The sequence below is a fragment of the Salvelinus namaycush genome, chromosome 29 (assembly GCF_016432855.1).
Source record: "Salvelinus namaycush isolate Seneca chromosome 29, SaNama_1.0, whole genome shotgun sequence".
Lineage (NCBI taxonomy): Eukaryota > Metazoa > Chordata > Actinopteri > Salmoniformes > Salmonidae > Salvelinus > Salvelinus namaycush.
In genome coordinates, this window is record NC_052335.1 from 21,630,389 (window position 1) to 21,653,947 (window position 23,559).

The 23,559-nt window shown below is 41.3% G+C and overlaps 1 protein-coding gene across 1 annotated transcript; it reads left to right on the forward strand.

Annotated features, from left to right (window-relative positions):
* Nucleotides 1-774: 774 nt before the first annotated feature.
* On the forward strand, nucleotides 775-21,671 carry LOC120024171 (clavesin-2-like). Its single transcript, XM_038968339.1, has 5 exons — nucleotides 775-1,163; nucleotides 1,833-2,007; nucleotides 15,438-15,548; nucleotides 16,023-16,243; nucleotides 21,578-21,671. Exons 1-5 carry the CDS (start codon nucleotides 775-777, stop codon nucleotides 21,669-21,671), a joined length of 990 nt encoding a protein of 329 aa, XP_038824267.1.
* Nucleotides 21,672-23,559: the final 1,888 nt, after the last annotated feature.

The following is a 23,559-nucleotide window of genomic DNA, read 5'->3' on the forward strand; positions in this document are numbered from 1 at the left end:
AGCATCACTGACGTAAAGCAACCACAAAAAGAACCGGAGCAGCACCGAGCTCAGAACAACGGGAATTGGACTTGGTCATCCAATATTGGGACCAAACACACAGAATGGAAATAGACAGCATACTGGATGGAGTGAGGATGTCGACGGAATATGTCGCCTTGAGTCTTTCTAATTTCTAGCAGTCGGGGACAGCATCTTTCTGATTCTGAATTGCAATGCATTCGGTAAGGAGAGTTATGACAGGAGTTGCTGCAGGGTGCCGCATTGCCTGACCGCTTGAAGGTAGCATAGTGTAATGCTTTTATGGTAATTGTAATGTTAGAGTATTTTGGGTGGGGATGGATGATAACGGTTGTCTCACAATTGTGTGTTTAGGCTTACAACATAGCCAGGTTAGAGATGCAATCGGTGACTGAACATAGGCTATTCATAGACCTAATTAGGAAGTCAGCAACAGCCAGTATTGCGACTGATTTGGGAGCTATAAATGTCAACATATGAAAAGAAAGTTGGAAACAGAAGTCAAATGTTAGATAGGTACAGGTGGAAACATAATGTCGCTGTCCAAAAAGTGAATGCAGCCTATGTTGCATCTTCTATCACAGGCCTACTCAGGAGGACCCAGGACGATATCTGAAGTCAGGCTTTGCTTTTAGGGAACTGATTGAGAGGGTCCAATAGGCATATACGTGACGCATTCATTGTTGGAGGTTTTGGCTCCATCGACGGTAATATTTTACCTACCATTCAATATTGGCCGTGGAAGCAAGGACGATGGCTCACTTGCAAGCGGGCTTGTCTCCAGAAACCCTGGAGAAAGCCAAGGTGGAGTTAAAGGAGAACCCCGACACTCTACATCAGGACATTCAGGAGGTGAGGGACATGATCATCACCCGCCCAGACATTGGCTTTCTTAGGACAGAAGATGCTTTCATCTTGCGCTTTCTCCGAGCGCGGAAATTTAATCATTTCGAGTCGTTTCGCCTCTTGGCCCAGTATTTCGAATATCGTCAGCAAAATCTGGATATGTTTAAAAACCTCAAAGCAACCGACCCGGGAATCAAGCAAGCTCTCAAAGACGGATTTCCGGGGGTGCTGACCAACTTGGACAGATATGGCAGGAAAATACTGATTCTCTTTGCTGCTAACTGGGACCAGAGCAGGTAATGTCCGTCTGATATTTGGGAGCTGTCCTTTCAGAACTACTGTAACGCCACTTGACAGTTTGCTTTTAGTCGACCATCTATATATTTTCCCACAAATCTGTGGCATTGGCTTTGTTATAGCCTAGTCTCATGAATTTAACCGAAACATAAATTGAACTATTAACCAAAAGGCAAGCCTTGTCAGTGTCTCATTGATGTAGGCCAGGGCATGGGCATAGACTAGGCTGCACAGGTCAGTAAAAATGCCATCACCCCACTAGTGAATGAGGAATGTAAGTGTTGAACCAGATACAATCAAATTACGTTTCACCACATTACTTTAGAGATTTGAGTTTGTGATTTCTTTTACTTTAGGGGCCCACTCATGTGATCTCCATAGTCACAATGAAAACACATGAGTAATTTCACACAATAGCAGGATGTGATAAACACACAAAAGGCCATCAGGAGTGCACATTAACTTAATAACAGCACTCATACAAGTCAAGTTGTCTCTGCAATCTGCATCTCTGTGTATTACTCTCCTGAATGAAAAGGTTAAAGAGTCACATTCTGTATTTACTGCCAAACAACGGTATGTTGGTTACATGTAATGTTTATAGTTAACTATATAACTGGGATTACAGTACTAGAATAGTCTCCTAATGCTTTTGCTCACCTCTATAGGTATACATTTGTGGATATACTGCGATCTATTCTGTTGTCGCTGGAGTCCATGATAGAAGATCCAGAGCTACAGGTGAATGGATTTGTCCTGATCATTGACTGGAGCAACTTCACATTCAAGCAAGCCTCCAAACTAACACCGAGTATGCTGAGACTGGCCATAGAAGGTCTACAGGTAATAGTCTCAACATTCTTATAAACCTTCTCTTTGCTGGGCTCCACATCACTCAGATTAAGTTCTTAGCTACTTTTGACACTAAACTCCATTTACTGAGATTTCCCAGATGACTCCTAATTTAGAGGGGTTTGCTACATTTACTAATTTTAGTCAAGTCTAAAACAATAAAGGTCTTTGGGGATTTTGAATACACCAGACACTTGTCAGTCTTGCAGTGTGGAAGTGCAGATCTTCGTTGTTGTCATGGTCGGTTATAGAAATATAGCACTACTGCTACTAGTTTATATGGGGGGAACATTAGCGACAAGCTATATTTCAACCGCTTACCACACATGGTTCTGCACACCTGGGATGCTTGCTGGAGTAGTGGGACAAGTCACCGAATCTTCATGAAAAACTGTTTCTGACCAACTTTCTTATCATTCTCTTGGTGATGTGACAAGCTGTTATAATGTAAACGCACATCCACTCAATAATCACTCCTCTGTACTCTCAGAAAGGACTTTACAATCAAAGACTTGCATAAGAAATGAATTACGACATTTCCATTTTGATTTCTGAGCCTATGATTGCAATCTTCAGCAGGTGATGCAGAGACTCAAATTTGAACAACATTCCTTTGACCCTGTTCAATATTTTCTAATGGAATTCAAAAGACAAGGTCTCTGTCCAAGTGCATCCTTTGGGAGGTGGCCAACCAAATTATAAATATGATGTGTAGCCTAATAACAAAATGCATACAGCAATTGCGAATTACATTTTTGTCATTTAGCAGACACTCTTATCCAGAACGACTTATAGGAGCAATTAGGGTTAAGTGCCAAGCTCAAAGGCATAGAATGATTTTTCACCTAGTCGGCTCTGGGATTCCAACCAGCAACCTTTTGTTTATTGGCTCAATGCTCTTAACCACTAGGCTATCTGCCAACCAATTCCTCTGTAGTCCATCATTCAAATTTCAATGTATGGAAAGTTAAGATAGGCTAGTTCTATAGCTGTGTAGCCATGTAATATGTAGCCATGTAGAGCGTAGGCTGTTATCACCAGAAAGGTTCTTGACTGAATATCAATGGAGGACCATGATGAGGCCGTTGCACATTCCACTGCCTCTCCAGACACAGATTAGACTGTGAATAATTAATCACTGCTATTAGTATTTCTGCCTCCTGATGTGCCGCTACCAAATCATGCGGGAACACTGTTGTCATCCTTAGAATGGAAAATAAAATAAAACCCAACAGAAACATTGTACTAACTAATGGAATCAGCCACATAATCAACAGTTACTGGCTAAACGTTTCTTCCTGTCTGAGTCGGAGACGAAAAGCTCCAACTGAAACCCATTTCAATCTGAGCAGGATTATATCTACAGTACATAATATATGTTCATCAGTTCTACAATAGTAGATACTTCATAAGGTATATATGCTATTTATTATATGGTATGGTATCTTCAACTATTGATTTTCCCCCTCAGACACAAAATGTGTTGTCCAGTGCCTGACCCTTCTCCTCATAATGCTTCTCTCCAGTGTAACGGATAGTGGTGACATCCTATCTGTGAGCCCGCTTGACACTGAACACTGAGAGCATCTCAGGGTGTTGTGACCCTCTGGTGGGTTGTGTAATGACATTGAAGGGCTCATGTGTGCCAGCCCACCTCATGATTCACTATGACTGTCATGAAGGGCCTGAGCTGCTAAAGAAATCACACACAAAGAAAAGCACATTCAAGACATCAACATTAGGTTTTCATCCTCAGCTGAGGTTAACACTCGTTGCCTCTATGGGTATTGATTTTTGAAATTGCCAAGACGTCAAGACGTTGTTCTTTTTTGTTGTGAAGGACATGTTATAGCTAATGATTTATCCATATTACATATCATTTGTACATGCATCAGGTGCAGCTAACTGTTTGCTGCTCACCAGTGTGTTTGTGTGTGTGTCTTCCGGATCTCGGTTCAGCTTCTTTATAATTTCCTGTCAGTACATTTGTTAATGCATGTGGGTGGTGTTTTCAGAATAACATGATGAAATTCAACATTACTGACAACAATTTAAAAAAAAATGTAACACGTCCACTGGCAACAATGAAAACACTCTGCTTACAGAATTTGAAAGAGATAATGGAAGATTCTGAAGCTTAACAGAAAAATGAAAATTACCCGAAAATCTGAACATACCCCATAAGGATATTTCAAAAGGCATCTCCAACTGTGTCTGCTAAATAACTCAATTGTAATTGTCAATGTGTGATAATTCCGTTTCCTATTCCCAAACTGACAGTCACATCTATTGTTGTTGGAATAGCTAATACACAGAGCATAGCTCTAGTAGAGATTTCATTGCGTATTGCAAAACAAAGAGAAAGAAATTAAGACTTGTTTAGAGTGTGGGTATTCTTGGCAAATCAATAACAAGATAAACAAATGGTTGAAATGAGTAGAACACTCCATGCTGGCCTTGGTTTCCCCAAGCTATGCTTTGTTATCTTAGAGCCTCTGTTGTTTCCTCTTGCTCTCTCTCTCTCTCTCTCTCTCTCCCTCTCTCTCTCTCTCTCTCTCTCTCTCTCTCTCTCTCTCTCTCTCTCTGTCTGTCTGTCTGTCTGTCTGTCTGTCTGTCTGTCTGTCTGTCTGTCTGTCTGTCTGTCTGTCTGTCTGTCTGTCTGTCTGTCTGTCTGTCTGTCTGTCTGTCTGTCTGTCTGTCTGTCTGTCTGTCTGTCTTTGCCATGCCTTTTGTCCCTCTTAGTCTAGAGAATAACCTGTGTTCGGCAGCCAATCACAAAAGACCAGTCTTCCCCATCCCATCCCACAAGTTTCCGTGGCAACCTGTCCAACCGCCATGCTATGTACTCTCCAGATGGACTGTTCTGCTAGATGAGAGAAACACACTTCTCCCATTCTCTCTCAGAGTGGGTGAGGATTGTTTCTGTGGGTTTAAGACAGATTGGGGGACAACTGTTTTACATTAACATAATTCTGCAGATGTAGGGCTGTAGTCAGTCCCTCTCTCCATATGGTCTGCTTCTCCATAATTATGTCATTTGGTGCAATGGTGTTAATTCACATCTTAAAAGGTGACAGCTTAAAACCCATTTATCCAGGCTCAATCAATTAGTTATATATGATCAATAAATTATATATGAGTGCAACACATTTTTCAAATGCTCTTACATTTTTAAATTTGAGCCATTTAGCAGCCACTCTTATACAGAGCAACTTACAAGAGCAATTAGGGTTAAGCTCCTTGCTCAAGGGCACATCGACAGATTTTCACCTCGTCGGCTCGGATTTGCACCAGCGACCTTTCGGTTACTGGCACAATGCTCTTAACTGCTAGGCTACCTGCCGCCAAACCTTCATCACTATTATTAATGATAGTGGGAGATCGTCAGTGAAATAATTGGAACTGCGAGAGGTTCATGCTTGGAGCTATTTTTAGAGCTCATTTTTTTGAGCACTCTATAAAGTATTCATATTGCATTGCCATTTTTTTCTAAGTGTATTGTGGTGAAAAAATACATTTTGTTCATTCACAAATGAATGTGTTTTTTCCCCCTGCGTATGGCTGATAGACTTATTTCAGTAGCAGCAGATAATGCCGTGTTGTGCTTTGAGGACAGCGGCTGTAGCTATACAGTATATGATGTTCTGTCCGAGGAGAAGGAAAGTCTACTTTTGTGAAAAGATGTAGTATAAATATGATTTATGGCTTTATCCTTTGGAATTAAAGTGCTAGATAATTTGATGGAATAGTTATTTTTTTGCTGTGCGTTAAGTTGGGCTTTGCCTGAGCTTGGTGTGCCCTTGAGAGTGGTTCAATTGACTGAAAGCTGTTATCTCTGTCTGTGTCTTTTCCCTTTGTTATCTAACATCTAATCCCTGAGATTGTATATCTATTAGATGCCCAGTCAGTCTCTCACCCATCAATACTCTTCTACATACTGTAGCTACACATTGTATATACACTACATGACCAAAAGTATGTGAACACCTGCCCGTCGAACATCTCACGCAAAAATCATCTGCATTCATGTGGAGTTGGTCCCCCCTTTGCTGCTACAACAGCCACCACTCTTCTGGGAAGTCTTTCCACTAGATGTTGGAACATTGCTGCTGGGACTTGCTTCCATTCAGCCACAAGAGCATTAGTGATGTTGGGCATTGATGTTGGGCGATTGGGCCTGGCTCGCAGTCGCCATTCCAATTCATCCCAAAGGTGTTCGATGGGGCTGAGGTCAGGGCTCTGTGCAGGCCAGTCAAGTTATTCCACACCGATCTCTACAAACCATTTTTGTATGGACCTCGCTTTATGCACGTTGGCATTTTCATGCTGAAACAGGAAAGGGCCTTCCCCAAACTGTTGCCACAAAGTTAGAAGCACAGAATCATCTAGAATGTCATTATATGCGTCGCGTTAAGATTTCCCTTCTCTGGAACTAAGGGGCCTAGTCATCCACCAAACTTTACAGTTGGCACTATGCATCCGGGCAGTTAGCGTTCTCCTGGCTTACCGTCGGACTGCAAGACGGTGAAGTGTGATTCATCACTATAAAGAACACGTTTCCACTGCTCCAGAGTCCAGTTGTGGCGAGCTTTACACCACTCCAGCCGAAGCTTGACATTGCATATGGAGATCTTAGGCTTGTGTGCGGCTGCTCGGACATGGGAACCCATTTCATGAAGCTTCCTATGAAGAGTTCTTGTGCTGACGTTGCTTCCAGAGGCAATTTGGAACTCAGTAGTGAGTGTTGCAACCGAGAACAGACGATTTTTACGGGATACGCGCTTCAGCACTCGGCGGTCCCGTTCTGTGAGCTTGTGGGGCCTAGCACTTTGCGGCTGAGTCGTTGTTTCTTCTACATATGTCCACTTCACAATAACAGCACTTACAGTTAACTGGGGCAGCTCTATCAGGGCAGAAATTTGACGAACTGACTTATTGGAAAAGGAGGCATCCTACGAAGGCTCTTCAGTAAGGCCATTCTACTGCCAATGTTGGGCTATGGAGTGGCTGTGTACTCGATTTTATACACCTGTCAGCAATGGGTGTGGCTGAAATAGCCGGATCCACTAATTTGAAGGAGTGTCCACATACTTTTGTATATATAGTGTATGTGTCAGGGTTAGGGTAAATTCAGGATGTACACTGAAATTCCAATTCCAATTATCCTCAATGATTTTCAGTGGGGAAAAATGTGAATTTTCGTTTACTTTCTGAATTGACGGGAATGGAAATGGAATTGACCCCAACCCCGTTATGTAGTAATGCAGGGAGAAAACCCTATTCCCAGACAGATACTTCTTACAATCCACTGAGCAAAACATTTTGGTCAGTATTCTTAGTCAACTCAGTGTTACTGTATTGTTTGGATGCAAACTATGATTCATGCATAGATAATGATGTCATTACAGGTGGATAAAATAGCCCTTGAGCTTTGAAGGGATTATACAAAGTGTTTTTCCTTTTCTACTTGTGGTGAAAACTCCAGTAGAAGAACACTGATCAGATCCTAATGCCATTCCATCAATAACTTATTGAGCTATGATATATTCCCATCGATTGCATGTTTTATTAAGCCCACCCACAGGATGGATGAATTGAAAGCAGCAAACCGCTCGACACGGTTCTCTAAGCTTGCCGATAACGCAGTGGACTTGCTCCTTTGTATTCAAATTGTATTTATGAATTTAGTCCTAAACTAGAACCCTTTCAATGTGTTTATCGCCAAAGTATACCCAAAAGCTGTGAAATATGGATTTGACCTTCCCTCAGTCGAGTCTGGACTTTTATCAAGGGCAAGTCTGTATAATATTTATAGATTCGACCTGTTAACACATTTTGAGTGATTCAGAAGAACAGAGCCTTTCCTCAATGAGAGGTCATGGATTATGCTGTGCTGTGCTCAATAGTGCAGTATGCACATGTAACAAGTTCAACCAAGGTGCTCCCTCCATCTCTCTGTCTGACTGGGAGTCTCCCATCTGAATGTTCAGCTCCACTGCCTCGTATCCCACAGCCCTGTCCAGGGGACTCTCAGATGGCTGAGGAATCAGCAGCAGACATACATTATTTTGGACCGAGGGACAGAGGAAAAACAATTGTTAGTTTGCTTGCCTCAGATTCCGATTCCGCCTGGCACTCTGGAGTTGTAATGTTGTTTCTCCTGCAGAAGAACTGTGCTGGTCTGGTCTATAACAGAATGTGGTTTTGCCAATAAGTTGAACTTATTGAACTTGTCCCCATCTTTTTCACTTGACTTTTTCCCAAATAAAGCAGGCCGGATCTGGCAGGTGCAGATAAAGTGTCTCCTATGGTGCCTACGTTATTGACGTGACCTATCGTTTGTGACTGTCTCTCTCCTTTCTCCTCTCTCTATTTCCATGGCTACGTATTAATCCAGGGTCTGTCTCTTCAAATAAAGCAGAGAATGTTCAATGGCTTTATGTCATTTTCAGTTTTCACTTCACGTAGTTCTCAATCAAAAGCCTTCCCCAGATAGCCTACTACAGATTGCTGTGGGCCTGTTTATATTGTAGTCTGCTGTTAAACTAGTGCATATGAAGAGGCCTGATTCCAGTAAAGGCATAGCCGTGGGAAGTAGGGGTGCTGAGGGGGCTGCAGCACCCCCTGAAAAATCATAATAATAATATATATATATAAATGGGGGAAAAAATATTAAAATCCACAAAAGTGGGCCTTTAATAGTGCTGTATTAGCGGACCAATATAGCGTCTGTTGCATGGGCCAAAATATTTTTTAAGCGCCCTCTCCCTTGAAAATAAATAATAATAAAACGCAACATCCCCAACCCAAACTACTTCCAGTGGCTGTAAGTAAAGGGATATAACAAAGTAGCATCTTCACTTCAGGCTACATTTTCTTTTTGAAAAGGACTCCACTCAATTGATGTTTTCTTTTTTCATTTTCACAGCAGGATTAATTCACTCCATCCTTTATCATTGACTCCTGAAAAGAGCAGAGCTGAATTTAGAGATCTCGTCAAGCCAATCCTATGAAAAGAAAAATGAATCCAGGAAAAGATGGGCTCATCAGCTTCACAAAAAATAATGTGAAAACATGAGAGAAAACATTCTAGAATTTTCAACATCAACAGTAGTCGAAAAAGCACAGATTGACAATTCAAATAATCAGATTTACATATTATAGGCTATAACTTTTAGTACACCATCTCATCTCTTGGGTTTGCATTCATATACCCTTTTGTCATGTTTACGAATCAGTTGCCAAATTCATTCCAGACCATGAAGCTCAACTTCAAATGAGATTCATTCAAAATGGGGATAGTGCATTCACTGTGGCAATCGGGCTAATCAGCATTTTCTGGTTGACAAATCACATGTCATCAGTGTATACCATTGAGTCCTTGTGGAACAACACATTCTGGGATTTTGCCAGTATGTGTTCATCAGTGTTCACTGAGGGGTTTGACAGCTTGGCTTTATAGGCTTCTATTGCCATCAGTGCCTCTCTGCAATGCAAGGAAAGTCTCATCAGCAATCTCTGCCTTGTTAGGTGGGCTGCCCTTGAATCTCTGCCCTAGTTTCTTGCTTTTGTTGCTTGGGGAAATCTGTGAGGTAACATCAGGCAACCTATATGTTTTCAACAAAAGGACAAGTACATCAGGAGTCTAAACTGTGACATAACAGTCACCAAGAGATAAAAAAATATATATGTTTGGTTATTAACTAATACATCTAAACAGAAGCTAATAAATCAATTGAACTGATCTTGTGATAAAAGATCTTTGGAGCCCTGCAAAATGGCCCACGTATGCCCACGTCCATCTGTTCATGTTCCATGTTGCTGGCTTCTGATGATGCTTGGATGTCATTTGCCTTTTTAGTTGCTCACAGTTAAAGATGCATATGCAGAAATTGCTCCGGCATTTCCTGGTTGCTAAAATTCTTATACTTCGCCTAATTTCAGTTTATGTGACAAAACAATCAAGTATAGTGTAGAGAATCATTGTACCATCTAAACCGCTGTGAAATGTATTTTCCATAACCCAAAATGTTGTATTTTCAGCTGTTTGAAGCTGGTGTACAAAACAGAAAGTAAAAGACACAAAAAGGAATCTTAAGAACGGGAAGCATAGAAATAGCACACATATAACAGATCTACCGCTTCTTAGACTTGCTTTCAATGAGAATGACAGATGTATAACACACATTTCTATGTGAATTTGGTCTGGTCACCCAAAAAGTTACATATTGCAGCTTTAAGCTTCATGCTCTCTCAATTATGGAAGTTTTCCTCCCCAAATGAAACTGCAGCAGAAGTAGTTTGTAGCTAGAATAAATCAAAGAGGGCAGCAGTGGTTTTCTATTCTTCCTCTTTCCCTCCTTCCTCCAACATCGCACTAGAGCTACAGACCAACAACAACCAGAGGAGGAAGACGAAGTCTCCATCCTGCATTCTATTTTGTGTTTCTTATACATTCAGTGTACAAAACATTAAGAACAGCTGTTATTTCCATGACATCGACTGACCAGGTGAATCAAATCAAATCAAATCAAATTTTATTTGTCTCCTGTGCTGAATACAGGTGTAGACCTTACAGTGAAATGCTTATTTGCAAGTCCTTAACCAACAATGCAGTTTTAAGAAAATACCTAAAAAAAAGTATGAGATAAGAATAACAAATAATTAAAGAGCAGCAGTAAATAACAATAGCGGGGCTAAATACAGGGGGTACCAGTACAGAGTCAATGTGCAGGGGCACCGGTGTTGTACTGTTCTTTTCCCAGGTGAAAGCTATGATCTCTTATTGGTGTCACTTTTTAAATTCACTTCAATCAGTGTAGATTAAGGGGAGGAGACAGGTTAAAGAAGGATTTTTAAACTTTGAGACAGTTGAGACATGGATTGTGTATATGTGCCATTCAGAGGGTGAATGGGCAAGACAAAAAAATATTTAAAAAATATATTGAATGGGGTATGGTAGTAGGTGTCGGGCGCACCGGTTTGTTTCATGAACTGCAACGCTGCTGGGTTTTTCACACTCAACAGTTTCCCGTGTGTTTCCCGTGTGTGGTCCACCACCCAAAGGACATCCAGCCAACTGTGGGAAGCTTTGGAGTCAACATGGGCCAGCATCCCTGTGGAACACTTTCAACACATTGTAGAGTCCATTCCCCTGAAGAATTGAGGCTATTCTGAGGGCAAAAGGAAGGTGTTAGGAAGGTGTACCTAATGTTTGGTATACTCAGTGTATAATGCAGATGGCACCTTCATCCTAGTCAAAGCTGTCGGATGTATCACTCTCCCTGTCCACCATCAGCTGTGCCTTATGATGTTGTGCCAGAAAACAGAGTCTCAGCCTGTGAGCAGCTCTACTGGTGCCAGACGCTGGACCGCCCAGTGTCCTTGCAGCCAGGCCAAGGGATGCTAACCCAGCTGTCCAGCATCACCGTGGCAACAGCGGCTGTCCTTCCTGAGATAGACAGAGCCCTTTAAGCTCAGTTCTGTCGTCTTCACCATCAAAGCACATGGCTCTTTTCTCTCTCAGTCCAGGCAGGGCAAGAGCAAACACATGCTAGCCCCACTGATGGTGATGAGGAGTATCCTGAACAAACGATGGACTGATCCCTGTGATGTAAAGGGATTAAGGTGTATGGATCCTTCTGTTTGGCTTCTAGGCCTAGACGTGCACATGAGGCCATTAGTGCCCTGTTTTAAAAATTAACAGCTATCTGGTTATCTGCAAACTATGCATAGCCAAGAGGCAAGATCTATCTCACACTGCAAGGATACCCTCTGACACTTCAATTTTTGGTCTGAAAGTGTGATAGAGAGAATTAGTGTTGTGAGTTGATTACTATGCTTAGTAGAGGTATACGTCCCGCTGGGTAGATAGGTATAGCACAGCTTGTGTTAATGAAGAATTCCCAGCGTTGGTTCTCTGAGCTGGGAGGAAAAAACTCAATAATAACAGTTGTGTGATCTTAAATGTCTAGCTTGATAAATGTGGATTAAAAACTGAGACAGATTTAAGAGGGAAACCCTACTGAAAAAAAACATAATAGCCCAATTTTCAAGCTGGTCCACGCTGGGCTATGTTGTCCATGCAGGTCGGATTGCTGGTCAAGATGGTCTGACCAGCATGGTCTAGCTGGTTAGGTTGGCCAACTAGCTGGTCAAGCTGGCGATGCTGGTGAACAGCTCATGCTGGTATGCCGGTGATTCTGGTATGCAGGTGACCAGCTCATGCTGATGTGCTGGTGATGGTGGTATGCTGGTGACCAAGCTGGTCCATGCTGGTCTATGCTAGTCCAGCATGGTCTAGCTGGTGAAGCTAGTCTGCAAAACCACGCCCATCATCATCATATTTCCCAGCATGCTCTATTGCAGTTTGATTTTTGGAATTGTTTGTTTCAATATCAGTATCTTTGCATGTACTTGATTGATTAATTGATTCAATTATCTTATGCTACACAAAGATAAATAACATTTTCTAAACTAATCCAATCTGTTAGTTGGAGTTATTGCACCTGTTACTGAAATGGTTGTTCCAGTTTAGGTGGCTTACAGTGCATTTGGAAATTATTCAGACCTCTTGACCTTTTTTCTTTTCTCTTTTCTCTTTCTTGCAGTACAGCCTTATTCTAAAATGGATGAAATTACTTTTTTCCCTCATCAATCGAGACGCAATACCCCACAATGACAAAGCGAAAACAGGTTTTTAGACAATTTAGCAAATGTTTTTTTATTTTTAAATACCCTATTTACGTAAGTACTCAGACCTTTTACTATGGGACTCGAAATTGAGCTCAGGTGCATCCTGTTATCATTGATCATCCTTGAGATGTTTATACAACTTCATTGGAGTCCACCTGTGGTAAATTCAATTGATTGGACATGCGAAAATGTCTAATGACCTGTTTTTGCTTTGTCATTATGGGGTATTGTGTGTATATTGATGAGGGAAAAAAACTATTGAATACATTTTAGAATAAGGCTGTAACTTAGCATCCCTTGGGGCGGCAGGTAGCCTAGTGGTTAGAGCGTTGGACTTGAAAGGTTGCAAGATCGAATCCCTGAGCTGACAAGGTAAAAATCTGCCGTTCTGCCCCTGAACAAGGCGGTTAACCCACTGTTCCTAGGCCGTCATTGAAAATAAGAATTTGCTCTTAACTGACTTGCCTAGTTAAATAAAGGTACAATCTAATAAATAACAACATTTGGAAAAATTTAAGGTGTCTGAATACTTTCTGAATCCACTGTAGGTAGTCATTTATTCATATTTCTAACCCTGGCAGTCATTCTGAATGCAGATTTTAGGTGAATGAAAGTTCCAATTGTTGGATATCCCCAATCTGTCTGGATTCCAATAGGAATTAAACATTACATAATGTGCAGCATAATGTCCAGCATAATGTGACTTGATACTGGTTATGCTGGTCACTAGTGTCCAAAACACAGTGAAGGCTGGTCAGCAGCAAAACACAGCAAACGGCTGATCACCAGCAAAAAAACAGCCCAAGGCTGATGACCAGAAAAAAACACAGCAAAGGCTGATCACCAGCAAAAACACAGCGAAGGCTGGAAGGCTGGTGACCAGCATGACCAGCCTACAGTATGCTGGTCTATGCAGTTTTTTTTCAGCAGGGAAGCTACAGTGAGCTAGCGACACCATTGTCAATTGCCTCCATTAGCTAATTCAATTAATACAGGTAGCCATTACACCAGTCTTAAACTTCAGTAAAGTCTGCAGAACAGATAGAAACCACACTAACACATGAAACTGAGGCATTACCAACTTGTTAAATGTTGTGAGACTATTGTGTATTTTGAGCTTTCCTGGTGATTGTCCTCCCACGGGTTTGACTGACGCTGTGATGTTGCTCTGCTGCGGTGCCTGTGTGAGATGACTTTACCCTAGATTGTGTCACTAGATTACAGTGTGCACTCTGGCTGTTCCTCCTGCGTCCTCCTCACAAACAATCCCCTAAATCATCAGATTGCTCCTTTACATGAACTTCTCTCCAGGGACACAGTTCTGCTGCTCGTCAGCCAACCCTGTTATATCAGTGTATAATCTCAGAATACTCCCTGTGTCCAAATTATAACAGACCATTATGATAATAATGTTCAATCTACAGTGCCTTCGGAAAGTATTCAGACCCCTTGACTTTTTCCACATTTTGTTACGTTACAGCCTTATTCTAAAATGGATGAAACATTTTTTTTCAGCAATCTAGACACAATATCCCATAATGACAAAGTGAAAACAGGTTTTTAGAATTCTTTGCAAGTGTATTCAAAATAAAAACAGAAATACCTTATTTACATAAGTATTCAGACCGTTTGCTATGAGACTCGAAATTGAGCTCAGGTGCATCCTGTTTCCATTGATCATCCTTTCGACGTTTCTACAACTTGATTGAAGTCCACCTGTGATAAATTCAATTGATTGGACATGATTTGGAGAGGCACACACCTGTCTAAATAAGGCCCCACAGTTGACAGTGCATGTCAGAGCAAAAACTAAGCCATGATGTTGAAGGAATTGTTCGTATAGCTCTGAGACAGGATTGTGTCGAGGCACAGATCTGGGGAGGGGTACCAAAACATTTCTGCAGCATTGAATGTCCCCAAGAACACAGTGGCCTCCATCATTCTTAAATGGAAGAAGTTTGGAACCACCAAGACTCTTCCTAGAGCTGGCCGCCCGGCCAAACTGAGCAAACGGGGGAAAAGGGCCTTGGTCAGGGAGGTGACCATGAACCTGACGGTCACTCTGACAGAGCAGAATGGGAGAAACTCCCCAAATACAAGCTTGTAGCGTCATACCCAAGACGACTTGCGGCTGTTATCGCTGCCCAAGTTGCTTCAACAAAGTACTGAGTACTTATGTGTTTCTATTTTTTTAATAAAAATTTGCAAAAATTTCTAAAAACCTGTTTTTGCTTTGTCATTATGGGGTATTGTGTGTAGACTGGTGAGAGGAAAAAACTATTTAATCAATTTTAGAATAAGCCTGTAATGTAACAAAATGTGGAAAAAGTCAAGGGGTCTGAATACTTTCCGAATGCACTGTATGTCTCAAACCTGCATGGTAATGTAACAGCACGGAAAAAGCCAATGTAAGTGCAATATTGTAACATAAATGGACTGGGTGATTTTCAATGAGCAGCATTAACATGAAGCCAATAATGCCAATATGCAAACCCATCAAGATAAATCTGTAACGTTGGACAAGGAAATTAAAAAGAACAGAATTACCTTCTATTTACATTCTACAAAACAATGTTCAAATCCACTCTCATTAGCCAACATACCCTCCTCATAATGTAGTTTGATAGAATAAAACAATATATACTCTTAGCGAAAACACAGCAAAAGTGGATTACCATACCAACAGGTAGAATAGTGAGTGTATTTGTGTTTTGTATTGCCCACAGGACAGCTTTCCTGCCAGGTTCGGAGGAATCCATTTTGTGAACCAGCCGTGGTACATCCACGCCCTGTACACTGTTATACGGCCCTTTCTGAAGGACAAGACAAGAAAAAGGGTAAGATGGGAGGATGTTGTTGACTGAACATTCTGAAAAATCACTTTGACAGAGACCAACAAGTCAACTGTGTTGCTGTAACCAATGAATGTCAGGTCATTCTATTCAACATATAGCATCGGTTATCATACTTTCTGAATAGCTGCTGTCATAAACATTGTTCAGGTCAGGACATTTGCTTTTCAAAAGGGCAAATCTATCCACTCCAACAAACTGTAGACTTTTATAACGTGCTCTTAGACAGTATATGCTCATTATCTATCTGTGTCAAGGTTGTGTTGTTGTTTTGTCCAGTGCTTGACTTGGACTAAAACAGTATGGTTTACAATTAGGTGCAGAAGCTCCACAATACTTTTGAGCTATTATTCTATAAGAGGAACATGATCTAAAGTAGTAGAACGTTCGAGGTGCCGGTACTCAGCTCCGGTGAGCTCCTGCCCAAGTCAACCACTGGTTTTGTCCATCCCTCTCTAGATCTTCATGCATGGGAACAACCTGAACAGCCTTCACCAGCTCATGCACCCTGAGATCCTGCCCTCTGAGCTGGGTGGGATGATGCCCCCCTACGACATGGGCACCTGGGCCCGCACCCTCCTGGACCACGCCTATGATGAGGAGACTGAGTACTGCCCCGAGTCCTACTCCCTGTCTGTCAAAGACCTGGAGAAAGACCTGTCTCCCAAAACCATGAAGAGGTCAGTCTAGACTCTGGACAGTCATGTTATTCACGTGTGTCAATGTGATAGATTGTGTATTGTGTGTCTTCATACGAGATAAAGGTGGAAGTGTCTTCTAAGAAAGCGATATGTTAGTCTGTCAGATATGTCATAACTGATGTATTGTTTCCATTTATAAACCGGATGGTTCCAGCCCTGAATGCTGATTGGCTAAAAGCTGTGGTATATTTAAGAAATAATTAGAGCGTAATTAGAGCAGTAAAAATAAGTGTTCGTCAGACCATGCAGGTATACGGCCTGATATACCACAGCTGTCAGCCAATCAACGTTCAGGGCTCGAACCACCCAGTTTATAATAGACCATATTCCATGGGCATGACAAAAAAATACTATTTACTGGTCTAATTTCATTGGTAACCAGTTTATGCGTTGTGTCGTGCATAAGAACAGCCCTTAGCCGTGTAATATTGGCCATATACCACAGCCCCTCGGGTCTTATTGCTTAAATATATCATAAAGTATATGGTTCATGTAATAACCACAGAAATAGGGCAGATATGGAATATACTGTACGTAGGGCTTCCTAAAGCTAGAAGAGTACGTAGGACTTCCTAGAGCTAGAAGAGTAAGTAGGGCTTCCTAAAGCTAGAAGAGTAAGTAGGGCTTCCTAGAGCTAGAAGAGTAAGTAGGGCTTCCTAGAGCAAGAAAATCAATGGAAAACACATCCTACAGTAAGAACAATCCTTCATTAAATTGCACTACATGTGTAGTTCGGTGGAAATTATCCAACCATTATGTAGAAATTATGTTGAATATAATAATAAATTACATTTATCAATCTGACTCCATTATTCTGTGAATAAATGCAACAGGCCCTGAACGTCTCTGGAGGAATCTAGTCAAGGTAGCGAGCCTTACATCTCCTCTCAGCATGACTATAATGATCATGTGTCTAACTTGCAACATTATGCATTTTTAAGAGACTAGATACAAATAGCTAATCCTGGCAACCAATGTTCTAGCATTAATTTATTCAGACAAGCAGATCAGAGATGTCAAGGTGTTACCCAAACGTGTAGTGTAAATAACAACTACAAATAGACCTACTAAATGATGAACGTGTAGTCAGTCAAAGAATTACTCTGTAAAACGAGGAATTTATTTACTCAATTCAGCTAATATAATTTATTAGTCACAAAATAATTAACGCTCAAACAATTACAGTGTACATGAAATACATGATCCATTGCAGACTAGCACAGTAAATTACTACAACCAATAGGATAAGACTTAACGTAGTTACACATGTCTTCAATTCAGAATAATCTCTAATCTAATCAACTCAATTTAAATTATTGGAGCGCACCCCTGTGTCACTCCCTCTTTGAACTACCCGCTGTCCGATGAACAAAATAACAGTTTCCCAGTAACAATAAATCCATAGCACTTACAGTACAATAAAACATATGGTATCAAAATTCATAGCTCTTTACGATCTCTTGAACAATCCAAACATGACAATTTAATTCACACAGTAACATTCATTTAGTCGATTTCACATTTTCATCTAACTTTACATCTCCAAAGGTGCCTGTGCTCTCAGGGTTCTGTGGGAACGTCCCTCCCCACAGAAAACCATAGATAAGGTGTTTTTGACCCCTGTGATAGCCCACAGATGGTCATTCATCCAAACAATGTCATAAATCGTGATTGCGTCATCACGCTGGGCCTCGGCACCTTCAAGTCGCCAGTCCCGAGTATCACCTTCTCTCATTCGTCTACTACACACGGTAGTGCAGAGCACAAAAATCCATATGCTTGTTTGTGTGTGTGGTGTATTAAAATGCCTCTCACTGGCATAATTTAGTTGAATTGCTCTGAGAGATAAGCATTGAAAATTGTATACTTGTAGATTATCTTATTTATTCACTATTCAAAATGCTAAACATTGTTCTGTGTGTTTCATTCAGGTGAGTAGTTTAAGAAATCCTCCTTGACATATACACTACCGGTCAAAAGTTTAGAACACCTACTCAGGGTTTTTCTTTATTTTGACTATTTTCTACTTTGTAGAATAATAGTGAAAACATCAAAACTATGAAATATCTCATATGGAATCATGTAGTAACCAAAAAAGTGTTATACAATATATTTGAGATTCTTCAAAGTAGCCACCCATTGCGGTGATGATAGCTTTGCACACTCTTGGCATTCTCTCAACCAGCTGCATGAGGTAGTCACCTGGAATGCATTTCAATTAACAGTTGTGCCTTCTTAAAAGTTAATTTGTGGAATTTCTTTAATTCTTAATGCGTTTGAGCGAATCAGTTGTGTTGTGACAAGGTAGGGGGGTATACAGAAGATAGCCCTATTTGGTAAAGACTAAGTCCGTATTATGGCAAGAACAGCTCAAATAAGCAAGTAGAAACGACAGTCCATCATTACTTTAAGACATGAAGTTCAGTCAATACGGAAAATTTCAAGAACTTTGAATGTTTCTTCAAGTGCAGTCGCAAAAACCGCCAAGCGTTATGATAAAACTGGCTCTCATGAGGACCGCCACAGGAATGGAAGACCCAGAGGTACCTTTTCTGCAGAGGATAAGTTCATTAGAGTTACCAGCCTCAGAAATTGCAGCCCAAATAAATGCTTCACGGGAGTTCAAGTAACAGACACATCGTAACATCAGCTGTTCAGAGGAGACTGTGAATCAGGCATTCATGGTCAAATTGCTGCAAAGAAACCACTACTAAAGGACACCAATAATAACAAGAGACTTGCTTGGGCCAAGAAACATGAGCAATGGTCATTAGACCAGTGGAAATCTGTCCTTTGGTCTGGTCCAAATTGGAGATTTTTGGTTCCAACCTCCGTGTCTTTGTGAGATGCGGTGTGGGTGAACAGATGATCTCCGCATGTGTGGTTCCCACGGTAAAGCATGGAGAAGGAGGTGTTATGGTGTGGGGGTGTTGGGGTGTTGGCTGGTGACACTGTCTGTGATTTATTTAGAATTCAAGGCACACTTAACCAGCATGGCTATCACAGCATTCTGCAGCGATACGCCATCCCATCTGGTTTGGGCTTAGTGGGACTATCATTTGTTTTTCAACAGGACAATAACCCAACACACCTCCAGGCTGTGTAAGGGCTATTTGATGAAGAAGGAGAGTGATGGAGTGCTGCATCAGATGACCTGGCCTCCACAATCCCCCGACCTCAACCCAATTGAGATGGTTTGGGATGAGTCGGACCGCAGAGTGAAGGAAAAGCAGCCAACAAGTGCTCAGCATATCTGGGAACTCCTTCAAGACTGTTAGAAAAGCATTCCAGGTGAAGCTGGTTGCCAAGCGTGTGCAAAGCTGTCATTAAGGCAAAGGGTGGCTATTTGAAGAATCTCAAATATAAAATATATTTTTATTTGTTTAACACTTTTTTGGTTACTACATGATTCCATATGTGTTATTTCATAGTTTTGATGTCTTCACTATTATTCTACAAAGTAGAAAATAGTCAAAATAAAGAAAAACCCTTGAATGAGTAGGTGTTGTAAAACTTTTGATCGGTAGTGTATCTTTTTTTGACAGTCTATTGTCTCAGTGAGTTTTTCAGGGCTGTGTCTCTTACGACTTACTGGGTCATGAAATGAGCATTAGGCAAAACAAATGAATATGATGCACTGATCTGCACTCAATTCACGAAGCTCTGACTTCTTCTGAGTCCGCTAGCTACTGTAGCTACCTTCTGGAGCATGAACAGAAGTGATGGAGTTTTACCTTCGGCAATAAGTTCAGTTCCACTCCTGCTGCCTCACAAAACCCTCTGACTAAACCTGTACAGACATATGACATTGTCATGAAGGCCTTCTTGCCTTGGGGAAATTGGCCTCTCTAATGTCCTTTTTTTGAGAGCCATCTCAATTTGTCAAGTGTGTTTGTGTGTTTGTGTGTGTGCATGCATGCATCTACGTGTGTGTGTGTGTGTGTCTACCTGAAAGGAAATACATGCACTTCCCCCGTTCATAGCACAGAATCTTTAGTGAATACATGTCTGGATTCAGCAGATTTGAATTAGTAAAATTAATTCTCATTGACATTTCTGCTTACCAAGACAGTAGACCGACACAGCAGGCAAAGCAATGAGAGATACAGCACAGTATTTCATAAAGGACATAAAAGCACTTAATAATGTCTTTATTCCTATTGTTAAGCACTCTGTTGCCCTGCACTGCCCTGTATCTGTGACAGAAGAGCATTTGATTGGTGTATCATAGCATCCTGGCCAGGGTCCTGATGTATGGTGAACTAAAGGCTGTAATCACCAGCAGCCATATGATCTGAAGTGACTTCTTTAGTCAGGGCTATTATCTCCCCACTGTACACTGCCATTCATACACTCCATAAAGTTCAAGCAAACATTACCTCATCAATTACTTGATTAATATAACAAAATTGTATATGAGTCACTGTTAGAGAAGTATATGTTTTGTATGATGAGCCACTGTGTCATGGGCACCCCATAATGACGAAGCTATACTGTACTGTGTGACTATGATGTCTGTGAGTGGAGGCAGATCTGTTTTACTTTACTGCTGCAGTAATGACATAGCTCCCCGCTAGCAGCAGTAGCTGTATGAACTTCTAAATGTTAACCTCACTGAGGCTGACGTGATTGAGTTCTACTATTCATTCCAATGGTAATTTAGCCCCTGTGTTAATTTAGCCCCTGTGTTCATACATTATATTTTGTTTTGGGGTGTTTTTTTTGCCACAGGTGAATGAAGCTCTGGTTGTTGACTTAGTTATCATCATCAGTCATATGAATCTTTCTCTGTCACGGTAGACACAGGAGACCAACCTGTCCCAGATTTCTGCATGATGAATGATAGCTCCCGTTCCCCAAAGCAGCTTAGGCTTTTATTAGAGAAATACATCAAAAATAGGTCAGATCAGTGTCTGAGGGTGACATTTTGTGATCAACTTTTTGGGCTCATGTACTAGACAAGATAACACCATTTATTTTTCTAGGAGAAGATCATTTTTATTGATGGTTTTGTGTGCTTGTGCGTGTGCTTGTGCATGTGTGTGCATTTGTGTGTTTGCATGTAACCCAAGGCCTCTTCTAAAACAATTCATGCGGAGGGATTTTGGGATGCATTTATGAAACCCATCTTATATGACCCATTGTCTATGACCCCCATGTGTGCTACCTGCTCTGCAGGATGCAAGGGGGCTCTGGGACTCACACCTTTTCATCCCACTCCTTTGTACTTGAGTAGGTGAGAAGTCATCAGTGATAATGCTTCACTGAGCACAGGCCTCTCTGATGCCAGTCATCTTTTATTTATATCCACAGGTCTCAGTCGGTGGTGGAGCCCGGAGTTCTTAAACGGCCAGAAAAAGTGAAGAGCGAGGAGGAGAACATGCAGCCACTGCTCTCGCTGGACTAATGTACAGTCTGACACAACACAAACAGCCTAGAAAACATTGACCCTCAGACAGACAGAGACAGAGACAGAGACAGAGACAGAGACAGAGACAGAGACAGAGACAGAGACAGAGACAGACAGACAGACAGACAGACAGACAGACAGACAGACAGACAGACAGACAGACAGACAGACAGACAGACAGACAGACAGACAGACAGACAGACAGACAGACAGACAGAAAAGAATGCCCTTGTTCCCCCAAAACAAAACAAAATAACACCGGCATAAAAAGGAGGTGAGGAGCAGGGAAGAAATTGGAGCACGAGAAGAGCTCTGTTCTGTTCTGGCATCATAAAGATGGTCCGACCCACCATTTTGAGGGACATTTCTAAAAAACAAAAGGGAATAAGAGTTACTAGCAGAGTTCCATATGTTATTGTTAAGTGCCAATTCAAAACTGTAAATACACTTCTGATCTAAACCCCAGGAGGATGGGGACTCATTGTGACAGGAACACATCTAGAGACTGCTGTTAATATTCTGTATGTGCTTGTGAAATATTTTGTGAAAAAATGGTACCTTAGGAGGTTGATGGAAAATCATGCTTAAAGAGGATTGGGAGCTGGGGACTTTCGGTACAGTTTCTAAAATGTCCAAACCGGCAAGTGCAGCTCAGGATTAGTTCTAATAATGATGAGGTTCTCTTTAAATGTGAAGCAGAAAGTGTCTGACTGCTTGCACAGCAAGGCATGTGGCTCTTTCATCCGAGGAATTCAAACAGACGTTCAGGTTTCTCTATCTAAAAGCAAACTCCCCTTTACTGTTCAAGGCTCAATGAATTATGTGTTTTTGTCAGAGACCACATTTTTTGTTTGGTCTGGATCTTGCTATTGGAATACTTTCATCAAGAATGGCTTCTTATCTATGGTTAAATTTGGCTAAACAGTGTCTTCAAACCATTACATTTTTCAACATTTATGAAACATGTCAAGGTTAGGTATTTCATATTACATTTGAGACAAGATACACAGTAAGAAGTGCGTACAGTACCAGAAAACATTCTGCAACAGCAAGGTCACATGACAATTGTTTTATGTTTTGAAATTATTTAGTATTAGCTATTGGTTCAGCTCAGAAGTGTTAAGAATGTTTTCTCTGTGTCATGTGATTCCAGAAATGAGTTCTTGTTTAAGATGTATTAACTACACTTGCTTTGAGGATTATCTTGAAACTATTTGTTTCAATAGGAGAGAAGCTGTCCACAACAGCATGGCTACACCTACTTGAAAACCAATTTAGATACAGTATTTAAAAGATATAGACATTATTTTCTTATATCTTATTTTATGATGGTGGAAGTTAAGATATAATGTATACTTATATACAGTATGATAACAAGCTTTTGTAATGGCTGCAAGGGTACAGTCAGTGTATGCCACTGTGTGATCATCCGTTGCGAGCTCCTTTGTTTCTCCCTGCATGGTGGTGAAGCTTGAGGCAATGTTCAGCTCTGGAGCCTCTGAGCCCTGACACAGTGCTGCCTTCCTGTTATGACACTAACATGGGGTGAGTTTGTAAATTCACTCTGGAGTGGCTGCCTGCTGCCCAGAACTAGGCCAGGCAGACAGACATTCTTAATACCCAGTGAACACAGTACCGTAAACCGTACAGGAAACGTCAGCTCCAGCTCGATGACTGAGTGACTCGGGCTTTCAGCTGCTGCAGACCCAGGAACCTTTTTGGTTGCTTTGGTGAAGAAAGGGTGCCATAAGAGCTTGTCAGTGTTACTCACTCTGTCTGTAGTAGCCGTTAGGTAGCGATGTGTGAGATGTTACAATAACTTGATAGCTGAACAATGTAATTTTGTATCTAAAGCCTCATTATCAGATGGTGCTGTCTGTGTGCA

Coding starts and splice junctions, on each gene's coding strand:
- LOC120024171 (XM_038968339.1), top strand. CDS start 775: ATGGCTCACTTGCAAGCGGGCTTGTCTCCAGAAACCCTGGAGAAAGCC. Junction 1,164..1,832: donor GCTAACTGGGACCAGAGCAG/GTAATGTCCGTC, acceptor TCACCTCTATAG/GTATACATTTGTGGATATAC. Junction 15,549..16,022: donor AGGACAAGACAAGAAAAAGG/GTAAGATGGGAG, acceptor ATCCCTCTCTAG/ATCTTCATGCATGGGAACAA.